General features: G+C 49.2%; 1 protein-coding gene across 1 annotated transcript in view; it reads left to right on the top strand.

Moving 5' to 3' along the window:
* Positions 1 to 12,791: 12,791 nt before the first annotated feature.
* Positions 12,792 to 20,845, top strand: part of UBE2H (ubiquitin conjugating enzyme E2 H) — a 60,291-nt gene continuing 52,237 nt past the window's right edge. Inside the window, exon 1 of the mRNA XM_075599339.1 lies at positions 12,792 to 13,143. Coding sequence (XP_075455454.1) covers positions 13,091 to 13,143 — 53 coding nt within the window. The 5' untranslated portion in view covers positions 12,792 to 13,090. The remainder of the gene's footprint in view (positions 13,144 to 20,845) is intronic.

Raw genomic sequence — 20,845 nt, 5'->3', positions numbered from 1 at the left:
ATTCTGAATGACCTTTTTAATGTGTTATAATTTAACAAACGTTTTTGTTTCTATAGCAACCATTTACAAAGTCACATCCCCTTTCCTCTTCTGAAACAGGCTCTGGCACACCCCTTTTTGAGCCCTGCCCTCTCTCTAGCAGTACACCAATTGTATACTGTATATGACTGCCTGGTCACATGAACTGACAGCCATTTAGTGAACCGCCAAGCCGAATCTATTGCCGATCGATCACAAGAGAATGGATTGATCAGCAAGTTAGCTAATTACTTATTGTGTAGATTGTATTGATGCACATATTAAGGGGGGGGGAATGAAAAAATAAAAATGGCAGCTTGGACTGCTGCTTTAAGACCATGTGAGAGAAAGTGATAGTGAGTGATTAAGATGAGAGTTACAGGAGAGAACGGATACCTGTCTGATATTATGGACTCTAATGAAAGATCTCCTCCACAAGAGTTTTCTCCAATGCGACCAGCAGAATCATCAGATATAGAGAGAAATATCATCCTTGAGTTGGATCCCGAAGCAGAGAAATCCGCCCCTCTCAATTCCCTAGGCCAGAGTGAGGAAGCCGAAACTGAATTAGGTACAAATCATGGTGATGACCACCCTAGGGCAGGGTCCACCGAGCCAGAGCTCTCTATATCCCATATGCCCGGAGGGGCCCCCGTAACTGTTGCACCGCAGATGTACTCACCCCAACCCAGAAGGGAGATCAGGCCACGTATAAGACTGACTTATGATTCTCCTGGGGTGTCGGCAGAAATCCCCATGGTTAGTGTAGCCAGGTGGGTGGTCCCGATGACACTAGACCTAGGGGAGCCAGGAAGGTGTGGGACAAGGTGTGGGACAATGTGGTGTACCGGTGCTTATGTATGTGAAAATTGTATGTGCATTGGTTCAACTGTTCCCATGATGCTATGTACTTAGGGAGGAGGCATTTGTTAGTTTAGTATGTTTAATATAGAGATGTTTCTGACAACATTCTGAAACATCAACTTCTTTACTAGGGGGAGGATGTAACTCTGTATGGTGTATACCAGGGGTGCGCCAACTATTGTAGCTGCACCCCCCCCCCCTGCTTGCTCCCCCCGGTGGTCGCGCACCCCTTATCTCGTTTTCCAGCGTCAAATGACGCCGCAGGGTTATGTGACGTCATGTCGTGACCCCGCAGCGTCATTTGACACTGCATTGCCATGGCGACGGGTCGTGTGACGTCACGTCAAATGGTCCCACGGCGGTTGCCATGGTGACGCGTCACACCACGCATCTGAATCCCGGTTAGTGAGTTACAGAGGCCACACGCGATCTCCCAGCATTTAATTTAAATGCGTTGGGGAAGAGCGCGGGGCCTCTGCAACCGCCCGCACCCCCCCAGGAAAATCTCAGTTTGCGCACCCCTGGTGTATACCATACTCGAATTATACTATACACTCACATTGCCCCCTGGAGGATTCCTCTCCAGTGTGACATGGCCACGTGACTCATGATAGATAGAGAAGCAGCCAATAGGAAAGGCTACGGAAGAGGGACTAAGAGGAGAGGAACATTTAAGAGGGTCTGCAACAGCAGGGGGGGCAATCCTGGGTGGAGCCTGAATGATCTCAGGACAGACTGGCTGAGACTTGGCGTCAGTTCACCCCATCGTGGAGCAGAGATGACTACCGAGACACAAGTGATATCAGTCACTGAGAGAGAGAGAGAGAGCTGAGGTGGTTGGTCAGAGTTTAGGACGAACCTGACCAATCGGGTTACAGGTGTCGTGAGTAACTAAAGAAGGTATCCTCCATTACAGAGAAGGGTACTGAAGGCTTTGCGAAGAACAGGTCTGCCACAGTTAATAAGATCTCCAACATTGTGCCAGCACTAACACCTGGGCCCCTCACAGCACGGGGTCATGGGGATGGGAGAGACTTTGGTACACGACCTGTGCTGCGTTTATAAACACAGTAACATTATGTACATGGTCCTCCGATTGAGGATCGCGGCTATGTCCGCATATCTGGGGTAATACGAGGTATATATAAATACGTTCGTTATGCAAGGCCTGGTGCCGTGTCCTGTTGTCCGACCTTTTCGCCACGTGCTCCGTACACAGGATAACACTGTTATAACGGGGAGTAGGACTTCGGCCCCCACCTTAGCGTATAGAAGTTAGTCTAAGGGAAAACAAAGAGGGGTTACATGTGTACGTCATTCTGTTTATGTAATATACATCACCCCGTGCCCCCATTGTACAGCGCTACGGAATATGTTGGCGCTTTACAAATAAACGATGATAATAATAATATGCAGGAATTCACTTATATATTTAGCAAAAAGGTATCAAGTCCATCTCTCAAAGTGCAGGGAGGATTTTTGACACTGTAAATAGTATCATTTTTCTTCCCATTTGCGGTCACTTTGTTTGTCTACGTTTGACATGTTAGCGTGGAGGTGCAGTCGGGGCAGTAGGTGCAGTAGGGTCAGTAGGTGCAGTAGGTGCAGTAGGTACAGTTGGGGCAGTAGGTGCAGTAGGTACAGTAGGGGCAGTAGGTACAGTAGGGGCAGTAGGTGCAGTAGGTGCAGTAGGTACAGTAGGCGCAGTAGGCGCAGTAGGTGCAGTAGGTGCAGTAGGGGCAGTAGGTGCAGTAGGGGCAGTAGGGGCAGTAGGTGCAGTCGGGGCAGTAGGTGCAGTAGGTGCAGTAGGTGCAGTAGGTACAGTAGGTACAGTTGGTGCAGTAGGGGCAGTAGGTACAGTAGGGGCAGTAGGTACAGTAGGTACAGTAGGGGCAGTAGGGGCAGTAGGTACAGTAGGGGCAGTAGGTGCAGTAGGGGCAGTAGGTGCAGTAGGTGCAGTTGGGGCAGTAGGTGCAGTAGGTACAGTAGGGGCAGTAGGTACAGTAGGGGCAGTAGGTACAGTAGGGGCAGTAGGTACAGTAGGGGCAGTAGGTACATTAGGGGCAGTAGGTGCAGTAGGGGCAGTAGGGGCAGAAGTACAGTAGGTGCAGTAGGTGCAGTAGGGGCAGTCGGTGCAGTAGGGGCAGTAGGGGCAGTCGGTGCAGTAGGTGCAGTAGGTGCAGTATGGGCAGTAGGTACAGTAGGGGCAGTAGGTACAGTAGGGGCAGTAGGGGCAGTAGGTGCAGTAGGGGCAGTAGGGGCAGTAGTACAGTAGGTACAGTAGGTGCAGTATGGGCAGTAGGTGCAGTAGGGGAAGTCGGTGCAGTAGGGGCAGTAGGGGCAGTCGGTGCAGTAGGTGCAGTAGGGTCAGTAGGGTCAGTAGGTGCAGTCGGGGCAGTAGGTGCAGTAGGGGCAGTAGGTACAGTAGGGGCAGTAGGTACAGTAGGGGCAGTAGGTGCAGTAGGGGCAGTAGGGGCAGTAGTACAGTAGGTACAGCAGGTGCAGTATGGGCAGTAGGTGCAGTAGGGGAAGTCGGTGCAGTAGGGTCAGTAGGGTCAGTAGGGTCAGTAGGTGCAGTCGGGGCAGTAGGTGCAGTAGGTGCAGTAGGTGCAGTAGGTGCAGTAGGGGCAGTCGGGGCAGTCGGGGCAGTCGGGGCAGTCGGGGCAGTCGGTGCAGTCGGTGTAGTCGGGTCAGAAGGGGCAGTAGGGGCAGTAGGTGCAGTAGGTGCAGTAGGTGCAGTAGGGGCAGTAGGTGCAGTAGGTACAGTAGGTGCAGTAGGGGCAGTAGGTGCAGTAGGTACAGTAGGGGCAGTTGGTGCAGTAGGTACAGTAGGGTCAGTAGGGTCAGTAGGTGCAGTCGGTGCAGTAGGTGCAGTCGGGGCAGTCGGGGCAGTCGGGGCAGTCGGGGCAGTCGGGGCAGTCGGTGCAGTCGGTGCAGTCGGGTCAGAAGGGGCAGTAGGTGCAGTAGGGTCAGTAGGGTCAGTAGGGTCAGTAGGTGCAGTCGGGGCAGTAGGGGCAGTCGGGGCAGTCGGGGCAGTCGGGGCAGTCGGTGCAGTCGGTGCAGTTGGGGCAGTAGGTGCAGTAGGTACAGTAGGGGCAGTAGGTACAGTAGGGGCAGTAGGTACAGTAGGGGCAGTAGGTACAGTAGGGGCAGTAGGTACAGTAGGGGCAGTAGGTGCAGTAGGGGCAGTAGGGGCAGTAGTACAGTAGGTGCAGTAGGGGCAGTCGGTGCAGTAGGGGCAGTAGGGGCAGTCGGTGCAGTAGGTGCAGTAGGTGCAGTATGGGCAGTAGGTACAGTAGGGGCAGTAGGTACAGTAGGGGCAGTAGGTGCAGTAGGGGCAGTAGGGGCAGTAGGGGCAGTAGTACAGTAGGTACAGTAGGTGCAGTATGGGCAGTAGGTGCAGTAGGGGAAGTCGGTGCAGTAGGGGCAGTAGGGGCAGTCGGTGCAGTAGGTGCAGTAGGGTCAGTAGGGTCAGTAGGTGCAGTCGGGGCAGTAGGTGCAGTAGGGGCAGTAGGTACAGTAGGGGCAGTAGGTACAGTAGGGGCAGTAGGTGCAGTAGGGGCAGTAGGGGCAGTAGTTCAGTAGGTACAGTAGGTGCAGTATGGGCAGTAGGTGCAGTAGGGGAAGTCGGTGCAGTAGGGTCAGTAGGGTCAGTAGGGTCAGTAGGTGCAGTCGGGGCAGTAGGTGCAGTAGGTGCAGTAGGTGCAGTAGGTGCAGTAGGGGCAGTCGGGGCAGTCGGGGCAGTCGGGGCAGTCGGGGCAGTCGGTGCAGTCGGTGCAGTCGGGTCAGAAGGGGCAGTAGGGGCAGTAGGTGCAGTAGGTGCAGTCGGTGCAGTAGGAGCAGTAGGTGCAGTAGGTGCAGTAGGTGCAGTAGGGGCAGTAGGTGCAGTAGGTGCAGTAGGGGCAGTTGGTGCAGTAGGAACAGTAGGGTCAGTAGGGTCAGTAGGGTCAGTAGGTGCAGTCGGTGCAGTAGGTGCAGTCGGGTCAGAAGGGGCAGTAGGTGCAGTAGGGTCAGTAGGGTCAGTAGGTGCAGTCGGGGCAGTAGGTGCAGTAGGGGCAGTCGGGGCAGTCGGGGCAGTCGGGGCAGTCGGGGCAGTCGGTGCAGTCGGTGCAGTCGGGTCAGAAGGGGCAGTAGGTGCAGTAGGGTCAGTAGGTGCAGTCGGTGCAGTAGGGGCAGTAGGTGCAGTAGGTGCAGTAGGGGCAGTAGGTGCAGTAGGTACAGTAGGGGCAGTTGGTGCAGTAGGTACAGTAGGTGCAGTAGGTACCATCGGTGCAGTAGGTACAGTATGTGCAGTAGGTTCAGTAGGTGCAGTAGGGGCAGTTGAAACAGTAGGTGCAGTAGGTACCATCGGGGCAGTAGGTGCAGTAGGTGCAGTAGGTTCAGTAGGTTCAGTAGGTGCAGTAGGGGCAGTAGGTGCAGTAGGTGCAGTAGGTTCAGTAGGTGCAGTAGGGGCAGTAGGGGCAGTAGGTTCAGTAGGTTCAGTAGGTTCAGTAGGTGAGAGAGCAGATTTACGGAACACGAGGTTACTGGAGGAAGGAAGTGTGTGGACACCAACTTCCATAATGCCAGCCCCACAGCCCCACAGCTGACGCTTCTTAATAATGGACATTATGCATCAATTCCAGGGAGCTGTGTAACAGGGAGACAGAGCAGTCATGTATGTGCACTTCCATCACCCTTCCACCTCTCCCTCCCCCGCCTCTCCCTCCCGCCTCTCCCTCCCGCCTCACCCTCCCGCCTCTCCCTCCCGCCTCTCACTCCCCCGCCTCTCCCTCCCGCCTCTCCCTCCCGCCTCTCCCTCCCGCCTCTCCCACCCGTGTCTACCTGTCTCCGTTCGATTTTCTACCATTCATGTGATTTCTTTTTTAAAGAAAATGTTGAAGCAAAGGCGTTTTGTTGATTTGGAGCCTAAAAAAAAGACCACTTCTCAATTTATGTGAATATTCATGAAATACACAAAACACACCAAATTTCAGCAGTATCGCCCAGGGTACATTAACTTTTTTTTTGCATATTCGTGGAAGTTGGTGTCAGGGTGCTTTTTAAGCAATATATTTGCTTATAATTTCCTGTAAAGTTTAAAATATGTGTGGCTTTTCCGTCAGCTGCAAATGGCCAGATTTAAAACATTTTGCTCATTTAAGTTTTTCCCGTCTCTATGTAGCAACTCATAGTACAAACACAGGGGCAGCGCGAGAGCCACTCAGATAAGCATAGCCCCCCCCCGGCTGTTGCATCTGTTGCCTTCTCCTATAGCCTCCTAAGATGGGGCAACTTCATATCTGCCAACTAACTGCAGGACGGTCTTCTGATCTTATTCTACTGTTACAAAGTTGCTATTAGGCCAACAAATGGGAATAGGAATGGCTCAGTGAGTAAAGACACTGACTGGGCAAGGCACTTTATCTCCCTGTGCCTCAGGCACCAAAAACATAGATTGTAAGCTCCACGGGGCAGGGACCTGTGCCTGCAAAATGTCTCTGTAAAGAGCGCTACGTAAAAAACTAGCAGCGCTATACAAGAACATGCTATTATTATTATTATTATTAATACCAAGCCAGGGCTGGATCGTTGTGATGCCTGGTGTTAATTGATGGGTAATTGATATGTGTAAGAGGGTGTGGTGAATACTGGAGTGACACCTTCACAATGTCCCACCCCAACAATTAGGGTGACTTGTAAGGTTTGCTGTGGCCTAGATCGCAAAACCTCTTGATTATTTTCCACGAAGGATCATGAAGAAAAAAAAACTAAAAAAAACCCAAAATAATAATTCTAACTTAACATTGCAACTGGCGTCTTTAACCAACGCGATTAAACTTCAACCAAACATGCGGCTGCTTTGTTTTCTTGGAAATCCTTAGAATTTTTGCTTTCAACTGGGGGGTAGTGAACGGGAGGCACCTGCCAATCAAGTGTTCTCCTGACCTTTACCCACCTATCCGTGGGCCTATAGGGGAGGACGCAGCGTACAGGGAGATTACACCATAAGACAATGATCCAGCAAGGTCAAACCCCTGAAATTAGTCCGTGCGAATGGCGGTTCGGTAGGGAGACAACTGTGACTTTTAAGAGGGATATCCCTGTATGTGGGTAACTGACGTGTACAAGAGGATTTGGGCAGCACAATGGATCCGTCATTCTGGCATACAGCCATGAAACGTGCCCGAGCCAGTCCCGGATTTCCAGCATATCTGGGTCTGCAGGCAGATTGCTGAGGCCCAGGCGTGCTGATTTCCATGATTGGGGGTCACCGTTTTTGATCTTACCGCACTGCGTTTGGTGAAAGGATGTGGTTCTCTCTCGTAAGGTGCGGGCTACTGCAGTGGCCGGGCTCTCACTTCGGCCACGCAGTAACAACAGGAGCTAGGTTATCTGCGGTTGCGTTTGTAACCTGGAAACGGTGTATTATGCTAAAGTGTCTTGTGAATAGGCTCTGTTAGATTAGTATGGCAACCGAAGATTTCCCAGATTAAGAATGCGTTCTACAACCCAACATAAACCAGGGCTTAGATAGTATCGAGCCAGCTAAACGGCAGCGAAGTAACACTTGTTATTTTTGTTGCTGAATTCAAGCTGTTTCATTGGACAATGTTGCTTCCTGTGTCTCTCTGCACCGCAATCCCACATGCGGTGGGAGAGGTGGGATGTGGACATGTTACCTGCCACACTACAGCACGTGACAGCCCCTGATCATGCTGCAGTACCAGCAGCAGCAGCAGCAGCAGGCTGAACTCCAGCACCAGTTCCTGGGGCTAACAGTCCAGTCCAGGGCTGAGGCAAACAAGGGTCTCAAACTGAACCCTTCAAATCTCCTGGAAAAGATGGAATTTGCAGTGGCCTGCTACATTGGCTCCCCTCCCCAACTCGTTCGCATTTGTTTAATTGTTTTTTTTGTGTGCTTATTTTAATAAATGAGACACCTCCCCCCCCCCCCTACATCACAGACTATTACTTATCACACGTGTGCTGTGTTTTTTCTCCTCCGCATGTACTTCATTTGAACAGCTTGCGTCCGAGCTGATGTGAAACTCAGTAAACATGCTAAGATTTGTGCATCTTGGGAACATATATTTACGGCTGATAAGAGCCATTTGGGCTGCAAAGCCTGAGACATCAAACTCTATAAGATCCTTTGAATTGTTTCATATTTCGGATTTTACCTTTATCCTAATCAGTTTTCAGTTCTCTTGCTGTATTCGCTTACACGCCTCTGTTGGGAGCTAATCCATGGAACACCACCCTTCCAGTTAAAAGTAGTTCCTCGCATTTCAGCTCTCCGGCTTCAGTGCGTGACCTCCTGGCCTAACACCTCTCTTTCTCTAACACACGCTCCCCTTGCTCTTCATTGCAGATAACACTGATGTAGTTGATTACATTTTTTTCGGTAAATCTGATACACCTGCAGAAGTGAATAATATGAAATAATAAACCTGCAGAGCATCCTATGAGATCACTGGTGTAATGCCACAAACAATGTGTGTGTGTCACCATCTTCAGTCCTTGTCGATCCAATGCTGAGAGAGACGCACAAATCAACAATCCCATCTCTACAAGTGCATAAAGTGCAAATATATGTAATAGAACATATGAAATAAATTGCTAACACAAATGATATCCTACAATGTCCAGGGAGTTAACCCAGTGTGTTTTGCTGAAGCAGCTTCTTCAGGGATTCTGTTGCCATCCTCGATCTCCTTCCTATATGTAGGCTTATCAATGAAACTAATTGCTATGGGAATTACTGGGAGTTAGAGGCGCTACCAATTATATATCATAAAAATGCACCACAATATACTTTAATATAAGTCATACACAAACAAAAACCTAACAAAAATATCAAAAGAGGTACATTTAACCATAAAATCGAAATCTGCATGGATGGATAGATGGATAGATGGATAAATGGATAGACTGTATATACAGTTGTGTGAAAAAGAAATGACACCCTCTTTGAATTCTATGGTTTTAAATATCAGGACATAATAACAATCATCTGTTCCTTAGCAGGTCTAAAAATTATGTAAATACAACCTCAGATGAACAACAACACATGACATATTACACCGTGTCATGATATATTTAACAAAAATAAAGCCAAAATGGAGAAGCCATGTGTGAAAAACTAAGTACACCTTATGATTCAATAGCTTGTAGAACCACCTTTAGCAGCGATAACGTGAAGGGGTGAATTTGCTGGGACGTCCACTCCTGGGAAGATTGGCTGATTTAAAAAGGAATGTATTTTGATATGACACGTTCTGAAGATTAGGCGTCTTTAATGAGTGTTTCAATAGAAATATCAAGAAATTCCAAATAAGGAAGAACATTTAGTGAGTTTTTGCTAAAAATGCACCTAATGAGTTTTACCTGTATAGCGACGATATATTTGTGTATGTGTGAGAGGATAGGGTCCCGAAGAGGCAGTATTTTATGTATATGTGTGTCCTTAGGGGTGTTACAAATATAAAACTCAGTCCTGAAGAGCGAAGGCGGCTGCCATGTCCAAACTCGGGAAATCGTACTGGCAGGAGGTCCTAGGTCTGCTTCTAAGAACTTCTATGGATTCATATTAACTGGACACGACATTGGGAAGATATTATGGTTATAATTATGAATCAATTTAATAGTGTCTAATCATACCTTTTTATTTTCATGGTAATTGTTCCTGTGCAATAAAGGTACATTCCTGTCCACCCTGGGGTCGTGTTCTTTGGGTCTGGCTCCTGCCTCTCTCTGGGTGGGAATCCATAAACAGTAAGGCTTGGATGTCCCAAACGTACCTCTGGAGGCCGCCGCCGCAGCTTGGCTCTCCAGGCAGCGTTCCTCCAGGTGGTGAGGGGCTGCTGGGCTCCTCTACACACTGCTAGGATTGTTCCCTGGGGGTCTCTCTCCAAAGAGACCCACCCCCATGATGAAGGGTCAGGGATCTGTAGGGACTCGGCCACTGGACCACAGCGAAGACAGTGATGATGAAAACCCCAAAGACCCTACTCCCTCCTATTCCCAAAACATGCGTGCGTCCCATAGCATTACCCCAGACTCCGAAGCCTTCTAATTCCTCCCCTATTTACATTTCCTGCTTACTTTGCTATGTTACAGTAACCATTTGCATCACACTAATGCACACCTGTATATCCAGTCTTCAGAAACGGTAAGCTCTCGAGGTGAGGGCCCTCATTACCTCTCTGTTTGTCCTTATTTGTACGTAACTCTGTCCATGTAATGATCAGATCTCTGTACCCCCTCCCCCCCATTGTACCGCGCTGCGGCATATGCAGGCGCTTTACAAATAAACACTATTAATATGAAGTGTTGTGAATATACGGCATGATTCTTGTGCCTGGAGAAAGGACATTAGTGGTTCTGAAAGCTTGCACTCTATTAAAAAAACTTCAGTTAGTCATTAAAGAGACGATCCAAGCGCCTCTAAAAAAAAATCTTATTTTGTTTGAATATAAACATTTGATTATCTTAATTGAAAACTAATTACCTAAGCTGCCGATTGATTCATTCTCCTGTAAGCAATCAGCAAAGATCTTGCTTCCCAGGGTTCACTAAATGGCCGCCTTTCGGTTTCTATGAATCCTTCACTCAGTGTAACTCAGCAGCTACAATGTATTCTTATATTACTAAGGTAACATTATCTATTGTTACAGTTTGCAGCTCAAACTGCTGGGAACATTGGCAACACATGATCACAAACAGGAAAGTGTTACAAATATCTTGCACTGCTGGGGACGTGTGCAAAAACGTGCGTAAAAGTTATTTTTAGATTATCTTTCACGTCATAAACCTCTCGGATCAGGGGGATCTCTAGCTTCGGTGTGTATTAACTCTGACGGTGTCCGAAGAACCCAGTGATGCACTGGCAGCAAAACGGTTAATGTTATTTTATCTTCCCATTATATTTTGGCAATATGAAAATATTAGAACCTTAGAAATATATATATATATTTTTTAAATGGCGTCACCATTATTAACCTAATGATAAAAATATTAATAATAATAATACCAAATGGCAATTTCTCAAGACTAAAATCAGTGACCCATATATCGCATTCTAAGGGAACAGTACAGGTTTTTACCACAAGGCACCACTTATATCTATGAGGCCTGAGTATTAAGATCATATTTCAACTTTTTTTGTACATCAACATTTGTGTGCTAAAAAGCAGCATAAACCTTCCTAAAATGGACCTTGTATGTATGAAAGCGGCATACATACGGCACATCAATTGTTGTTTGAAATGATTTTTGATGCATCCGGTCATGTGCAATACCTGATGGATATCATTGAAATGTGAAACACAATTGTGTGTATTTTTATTTGCAACCAGTATTAGTAAACATAAAATGTCTTGTATATAAGGCCGCGTCCATGTTTAGTGCTTGCAGGCGGAGGCGCGCTGAGGCACGCTTCCGCTCGGCACTGAGCCCCTAGAGCCGCAATGAAAGCGGCTTTAGTAGGGGCTCGCCTAGCAAGCGTGCGGAAGCGTAGGTCTTAGGAAAATTTTAAATTTTTCCGCTTGCCGGAGCGCAGGGCCGGTCACGTGAGCGGTTCGCCCAATGAGGGCGAACCAGCTCCGTGACGTCACTGGCCCGCCCCCGACACGCCCCCGGACGGCACGCGGACCAAGGCCAGGGAAAGCACCCGCTTTCCCTCAGCCTAGGCGCGCCTCAGCAAGCAAGAAGGCACCCTGGACACAGCCTAATGTATATTCCTGTTCACTTAATGTAACTATGTATGTGTAACCATGTATTTGTCATAATAACTCTGAGCCCAGGACATACATGAAAACGAGACGTAACTCTCAATGTGTTCATCATCTTATCCGTTCAGTCGAGTACGGCTCTCGGCCACTCTATTAGGGTTGCCAGGTGACTTCTCCAAAAATACCGGACTCAATGGTAAAAGGTGCGTCAGGTCACTATGTCCAGGGAGAAAAATACCGGACACATAGATGTCCAGTATTACAGTACCTCTCATTTTTTACCGGACAGCGTGTCCAAATAGTGGACAGTCCGGTTCAATACCGGACACCTGGCAACCCTACGCTCTATGGATCACTGTGCTCCATGTCCTCCGATCTCTCACGGCTTCTTTCACTTCTGCTATGTTCAGTCCAGCATCTTTCTTGACGGTATCTAGCCAGCGAGTTCTTGGACGGCCTCTTCCTCTTTTACCACCAGTCATTCCATGCATGGCGTCCTTCTCAAGCGACGCGCTTCGCAATGTATTACTTCCTGGTAGCACATTTTATAAATAAATAGTGTCATATTATACATAACAGCCATACTGTGGAAGTAATACATTTTAGTAAGATATATAATGAAACATCCGCGCGTCAAACATGCATTTTGGGGTTGATGCATAGTAACGTAATTCCGTGCCGACGCGTTTAACAGGCTGTTTAGGGTTTTGACGCACAATGCCGACACGTCTTTATTTAGTACATATCATTTACATGGGCACCCCTCGCAAATTCCGGTGCAACAACGGAAAAGAAAACGCTCTTTGTGACGCTGTTTGGCGCAGAAAGGTTTTAAGGTTCGTACATCGCGAACACGAGATTTCCCTGCGCCAACGTGGAGCCAGCACAATCCTTTGAGACAAGAAAATAAGTTCCTATGAGGATGAAAATCAGTGAGATTGACTTATCTGTCAATCATATATGTTGACACTATAACAAATAAGACTGAAAGGGAGTGGAAAGACTACAACCCCCAGAAGGCTCCGCAGCAACCGCCATCTTGTAAGGGGGCGGGGCTACGTCCAGGCTCGCGCAGCTGAGCACCTCGCGCGCGTGAAAGGAGGGCGGGGTTTTCCTGCCCCTCCCCCCCAGAGCGAGGCTTGACACGCAGCTCGCCCCGCCCACTCTCCTGTGGCCCCGCCTCTTCTGTTTTTAAGTGTTCCTCCGCGGCCGGCGCGTCACTCTGTGGCAGATCACGTGACGGCGGCGCTCGGAGGAGTCGGTTATATGTTAGTTTGAGGTCCTCACAGGGGGTCGGTGACCGGAGGAGGAGGAATCGGGGCTGGGGGGGGCATTGCGAGCGAGGCCCGGCCCCCAGCCGTAGGCACACCGAGCGGGGCCCGTTAACCCCCCTCACTGGATCACTGAGGCGGATCCGCGGCCTCTCTCCCGCAGGCCCCGGTCTGTTTGTCCGGCGGTGAGGGGAGGACCCCCCCCGGGGGGGAGGTGCAGACATGTCCTCTCCCAGCCCGGGAAAGAGGCGGATGGACACAGATGTGGTCAAACTGTATCCTGACCGAGGGGATCAGGGGGGGGGGGGGGGGTGCTGAGGTTAGGGGGGGACACAAGGGGAGGAGTGGGGGGGACAAGGGGAGGAGTGGGGGGACACAGTGATGGGGCTAGGGGGGGGGGACAGGTCTGGGGCTAGGGGGAGACGACGACACAGTGCTGGGGCTAGTGGGGGACACAGTGCTGGGGTTAGGGGGGGACAGTGCTGGGGCCTAGAGAGGGACTTAGACGTGTTGTGGAATGAACCCCGAGCCGTTTAATAATAATCTATATGTTCTATATAGTGCACTTATATAGGGGGGTATGTAGGTGTTTGTGGTTTCAGTGGGTATAACAATGTGTTTATTTTCACATATATGGCTGCAATATGGTTATGCTTCTAGTTTAATGGTGCCGTTTTATGTTGTTCAAAACAAACTTGTGCCTAATGCTGCGAGTTGTGTATGTAACTGTGTATATTTGTATGTGTGTATATTTGTGTAGTGTTGGCCTTTGGAAAGCCTCTTATTTCCCAAGAGGAAAAAAAATGACAACCCCCTGGATAAGAGGGAGGGGGGGGGGGGGGCTGGTGGCAAACATTCTATTTATTTATATTTATTTATAAAACTGTTTTTACTAGGAAGTAATACTTTGAGTTACCTCTCGTTTTCAAGTATGTTTCAGACATGGAGGCTTCAGTTGTTTATCTCTTGGCTTGGCAGGGAATGGAGGTTGTTGTGATGGTGGTTTTGTGCCACGAACAATTTCTTGTGTGTATATATGTATATAGGTGCGTGTAGATATAGATCTATATCTCCTCATTTCCTGGTGGAGAATGCTGCCCCCCTCCTCCCCCCCCCCCCCCCCCCCAACAACTAGGACCACTCTCCAGGGTTTGGTTTCTTGGCAATTCCCAGCCTGATCCTGCAGACCCCTTTGTGTTCAAGGTGTGTTTTGTGCATCTTTTCAGGGCAGTTTTTGGATCAAAAGACTCGTTTTATATTTGTAAACAATAAAACCTTAAACATTCCTGTTTTAATGTGGCTGTTGGTATCCACAGACGTGGATCGGCACCCATATGGTGGCCTGGCTTCTGATTTTTCTTTTCTGAAAGTCGGTGATGTCATTTCTTTCTCTTTTCTTCTCGAGTTCTCCCTAATCCTAATGGTGTCTCTGCCTCGGTTTTATTGTACGACTGCAGACAAAAGGCTGCAATCTTTGGGTTTCATGCTGGTTTTAGTTTGGACTGATAGGAAATGACAACAGGCTGTTGCAGACGATCAATGTTATGCTTGTTTAAAATCTATCTTCATTTTCATAATGAAAGCCCATGTATCAGGGCTCAGAATGACATCTGTGTGCAATGTGTTGCAGTTTCTTCTGGCTCTACGTGTCTAAATCAGGCCTGTAATGAGTTACAATAGCAAGGCTTAGTTGAATACAAAATATATGGAGTATATAAAAAAAAGCCACTGCCGTTTCTTTGTTATTCTTCTGCTCCAGACAAGAACCGGAGTTCAGAAAGTGTCGTTGCTTTAGTTAAACACCTCGAATCCCATTGGAGGTGTCAGATCTGCATTGCAGGCCTCAGCAGCCGATAAAGGGTCATTTGTCTTGCCGTGCTTGGTAACAGGAACCGGGAAAAGGGGATACATATTTCTGTTTTTAACTCTAGTATTCCACCTGTGTTTGTCGAACGCAGGTGTGGGCTACTCCCTGCCCTCAAAGGCCCCCAACAGGCCAGGTTTTCAGGATATCCCTGCTAGACTGAGCCACCTGAGCTGAAGCAGGCATATCCTGAAAACGTGGCCTGTTTGGTGGCCATTGAGGAATGGAGTCCTGTCTAAGTTCTCATGTGGATCTTAAACAAAGGCATTGGCACTGTGACACATCCACGGTCCCCCACCCTTATTGTAAGGTTATTTTGCTGTAATGAAGCAGCTTGACACCTTAATATATGTGGGCGCTGGTGTTCAGAGCCGATCAGTTTCAGTGGGACTGACAGGCTCCTGTGGAGCTACAGGGGCTGCAGGATGGGGTTGGTCTTCATGGTGAAGTGGAGAAGTTTTGCAGGATTTTGCTCTCCCTTCCCCCAATCCTCCCACTTTTTTCTTCTCTCTTTCCCATGTTTACTTTGCCTTAGAAGTCCACCTCCCCACTGGTAATCCCTGGGTGGACTTGTAGTGCAGGGGTGGGGGACATCGGAGGTTTTTGTTTTCTGCCTGCAAGGTTTTGAAGTCAGTGGGTGAGCCAAGATCCCAAGCCGATCCCTAAGATCCCAAGCCGATCCCTAAGATCCCACTGATCTCCTCCTCAGTGAAGGAGTGTTGTTAATCATGTGCTGTTGGAGCAGTGGCCGAGCTGTCTGGAGGAATGTGGCTCTGGCCTTCTTCCCCAGTCCTATCCCCCTCAGTCAGGGTCAGGGGGACCAGGCCCAAATCTCACTCCATTCCACCACCACTGGCCTCAGACACCAGCTGAGCAGCACTCACTGAGCATTAGTAAACCTAGTTGGATTATCGTCGCCTGTAGTCACCCTTGGGGGTCCCTTGGATTTCTGCAGGAGTGGCAATCTGTTGCAGCCCCCCGCTGACCATGCGTGGGTTAAACCCTAGGCCCATTTAACGCTGCCGTTGTGTAACCAGAGGAAGGGTTTTGGGCTGGGTAGTGACAGCCAGCCTGCAGAAACTCTGAGTCAGTGCTGTCCCCCTCCCAGCCAGCCACGTTGTTCATGCATTTCACCTCTGGCATCATTTATATTGTACATCTGATATGTCACGTCCCTTCCAGGGGGGGTTCAATGTCTGGGTGTGATTGACAGGATCCCAGATCACTCCCTGCTGAACCCTTGCATATTTGGGGGGGATAAATGCATGTAATGTTGTGCTCCTCCAGTGCTGGGGAAGCCCTGCAGTCCCGTCCCCCCACCCCCCATTACTTCCTGACACTGTTGCATTCTCCCCTAGCACAGTGCTGCTGAGCTGCTTGTTTTGTCAGCTAGGCTGGCATGTGATTGGCTGCCCTGTTGCTACCCGGAAGCAGGAGAGGGGCGGGACCAGCCGAACAGCTGATGAAGTGACAAAGGAACATGTTTATATACAGAGGCTGGGAGGGCCTGTACTATGCAGATCAGCCACACAGAACCCAGTGACCCCAGAGCTGCCAATATGTCACCCTTTCACTGCCGTCTACACGCGCACGCATCTACACGCGCACGCATCTACACGCGCACGCATCTACACGCGCACGCATCTACACGCGCACGCATCTACACGCGCACGCATCTACACGCGCACGCATCTACACGCGCACGCATCTACACGCGCACGCATCTACACGCGCACGCATCTACACGCGCACGCATCTACACGCGCACACACACACACATCTACACGCGCACACACACACACATCTACACGCGCACACACACACACACATCTACACGCGCACACACACACACACATCTACACGCGCACACACACACACACATCTACACGCGCACACACACACACACATCTACACACACACACACACACACACACATCTACACACACACACACACACATCTACACACACACACACACACACACACACATCTACACACACACACACACACATCTACACACACACACACACACACACATCTACACACACACACACACACCTACACATCTTCACACACACACACCTACACATCTACACACACACACACCTACACATCTACACACACACACACACACCTACACACACATCTACACACCTACACACACCTACACACATCTACACACATCTACACACATCTACACACACCTACACACACCTACACACATCTGCACACACCTAAACACACACACCTACACACATCTAAACACACACACCTACACACATCTAAACACACACACCTACACACATCTACACACACACACCTACACACATCTACACACACACACCTACACACATCTACACACACACATCTACACACACACACCTACACACATCTACACACACACACCTACACACATCTACACACACACACCTACACACATCTACACACACACACCTACACACATCTACACACACACACCTACACACATCTACACACACACACCTACACACACCTACACACATCTACACACACACACCTACACACATCTACACACACACACATCTACACACACACACACACATCTACACACACACACCTACACACACACACCTACACACACACACCTACACACACACCTACACACACACCTACACACACACCTACACACACACCTACACACACACCTACACACACACCTACACACACACCTACACACACACACCTACACACACACCTACACACACACCTACACACACACCTACACACACACACACACACACACACACATCTACACACATCTACACACATCTACACACATCTACACACATCTACACACACACACCTACACACATCTACACACACACACCTACACACATCTACACACACACACCTACACACATCTACACACACACACCTACACACACATCTACACACACACACATCTACACACACACACATCTACACACACACACATCTACACACACACACATCTACACACACACACATCTACACACACACACATCTACACACACACACATCTACACACACACACATCTACACACACACACATCTACACACACACACATCTACACACACACACATCTACACACACACACATCTACACACACACACATCTACACACACACACATCTACACACACACACATCTACACACACACACACACCTACACACACACACCTACACACACACCTACACATCTACACACCCACACCTACACACACACCTACACATCTACACACCCACACCTACACACACACCTACACATCTACACACCCACACCTACACACACACCTACACATCTACACACCCACACACACACACACACACCTACACACACACTCACATACACACCTACACACACCTACACCCACACCTACACCTACACACACACCTACATACACACACACCTACACACACCTACACACCAACACACAAACACACACACCTACACACCTACACACATTCACACCCCTACACACACACACACACACACCTACACACATTCACACACCTACACACCTACACACATACACACACCTACACACATACACACACCTACACACATACACACACCTACACACATACACACACACAAACACACACACCTACACACATTCACACCCCTACACACACACACACACACACACCTACACACATTCACACACCTACACACCTACACACACCTACACACATACACACACCTACACACATACACACACCTACACACATACACACACACACACACACATACCTACACACACACACACCTACACACATTAACACACACCTACACACATTAACACACACCTACACACATTAACACACACCTACACACATTAACACACACCTACACACATTAACACACACCTACACACATTAACACACACCTACACACACCTACACACACCTACACACATTAACACACATTAACACACACCTACACACATCTACACCTACACACATCTACACCTACACACATCTACACCTACACACATCTACACCTACACACATCTACACCTACACACATCTACACCTACACACATCTCCATCTACACACATCTACATCTACACACATCTACATCTACACGTCTACACATCTACACGTCTACACACCTACACGTCTACACACCTACACGTCTACACACCCACACACACACATCTACACACATCTCCACACATCTCCACACACACACACACACATACATCTACACACACACACACACACATCTACACACACACACACACACACATCTACACACACACACACATCTACACACACACACACATCTACACACACACACACACATCTACACACACACACACATCTACACACACACACACATCTACACACACACACACACACACACACACACACACACACACATCTACACACGCACACACATCTACACACGCACACACACACATCTACACACACACATCTACACACACACACACATCTACACACACACACACATCTACACACACACACATCTACACACGCACACGCACATGCACACACACACACATGCACGCACACATGCATGCACACACACATGCACACACATGCACACACACATGCACACACACCTACACACACACATCCACACATCCACACACATCCACACACATCCACACACATGCACACACATGCACACACACATGCACACACACATCCACACTCACCTACACACTCACCTACACACTCACCTACACACACACCCACCTACACACACACCCACCTACACACACACCCACCTACACACACACCCACCTACACACACACCCACCTACACACACACCCACCTACACACACACCCACCTACACACACACCCACCTACACACACACCCACCTACACACACACCCACCCACACACACACCCACCTACACACACACCCACCTACACACACACCCACCTACACACACACACCCACCTACACACACACACCCACCTACACACACACACCCACCTACACACACACACCCACCTACACACACACACCCACCTACACACACACACCACCTACACACACACACCCACCTACACACACACACCCACCTACACACACACACCCACCTACACACACACACCCACCTACACACACACACACCCACATACACACACACACCCACACACACACACACACACACCTACACACACACACACACACCTACCACACCTACACACACCTACACACACACACACACCTACACACACACACACACCTACACACACACACACACACACACACACCTACACACACACACCTACACACACACACCTACACACACCACACACACCTACACACCTACACACACACACACACACACACACACACCTACACACACACCTACACTACACACACACACCTACACCACACACCTACACACACACACACACACACACACCTACACACACACAACACACACACACACACACACACACACACACACACACACACACACACCTACACACCTACACACACACACACCTACACACACACAGCACCTACACACACACACACACACCTACACCACACACACACCCTACACACACACCTACACACCTACACACACACCTACACACTCACCCCTCACCTACACACCTCACCTACACACCCTCACCTACACACACACACCTACACACACACACCCTACACACACACCCTACACACACACCTACACACACCACCCCTACACACCTACACACTACACACCACACACACCACACACACCACACCTACACACACACCCCACCTACACACACACACCCACCTACACACACACACCCACCTACACACACACACCCACCTACACACACACACACCCACCATACACACACATACACACACACACCTACACACACACACACACACCTACACACACACACACACCTACACACACCTACACACACACACCCACCACACCACACCACACACACACACACACACAACACACACACACACACACACACCTACACACACCACACAACACCCACACACACACCACCACCACCTCCACACACCTCCACACACCTCCACCCACCCACCCCACACCACCCCTCACACCTCCACACACCACACACACACCACACA

This window comes from Ascaphus truei, chromosome 5 (assembly GCF_040206685.1).
Source record: "Ascaphus truei isolate aAscTru1 chromosome 5, aAscTru1.hap1, whole genome shotgun sequence".
In the NCBI taxonomy this organism is placed as follows: Eukaryota; Metazoa; Chordata; class Amphibia; order Anura; family Ascaphidae; genus Ascaphus; species Ascaphus truei.
The sequence above is the reverse complement of the archived record's forward strand: the minus strand, read 5'-3'. Positions and strand labels throughout refer to the sequence as shown.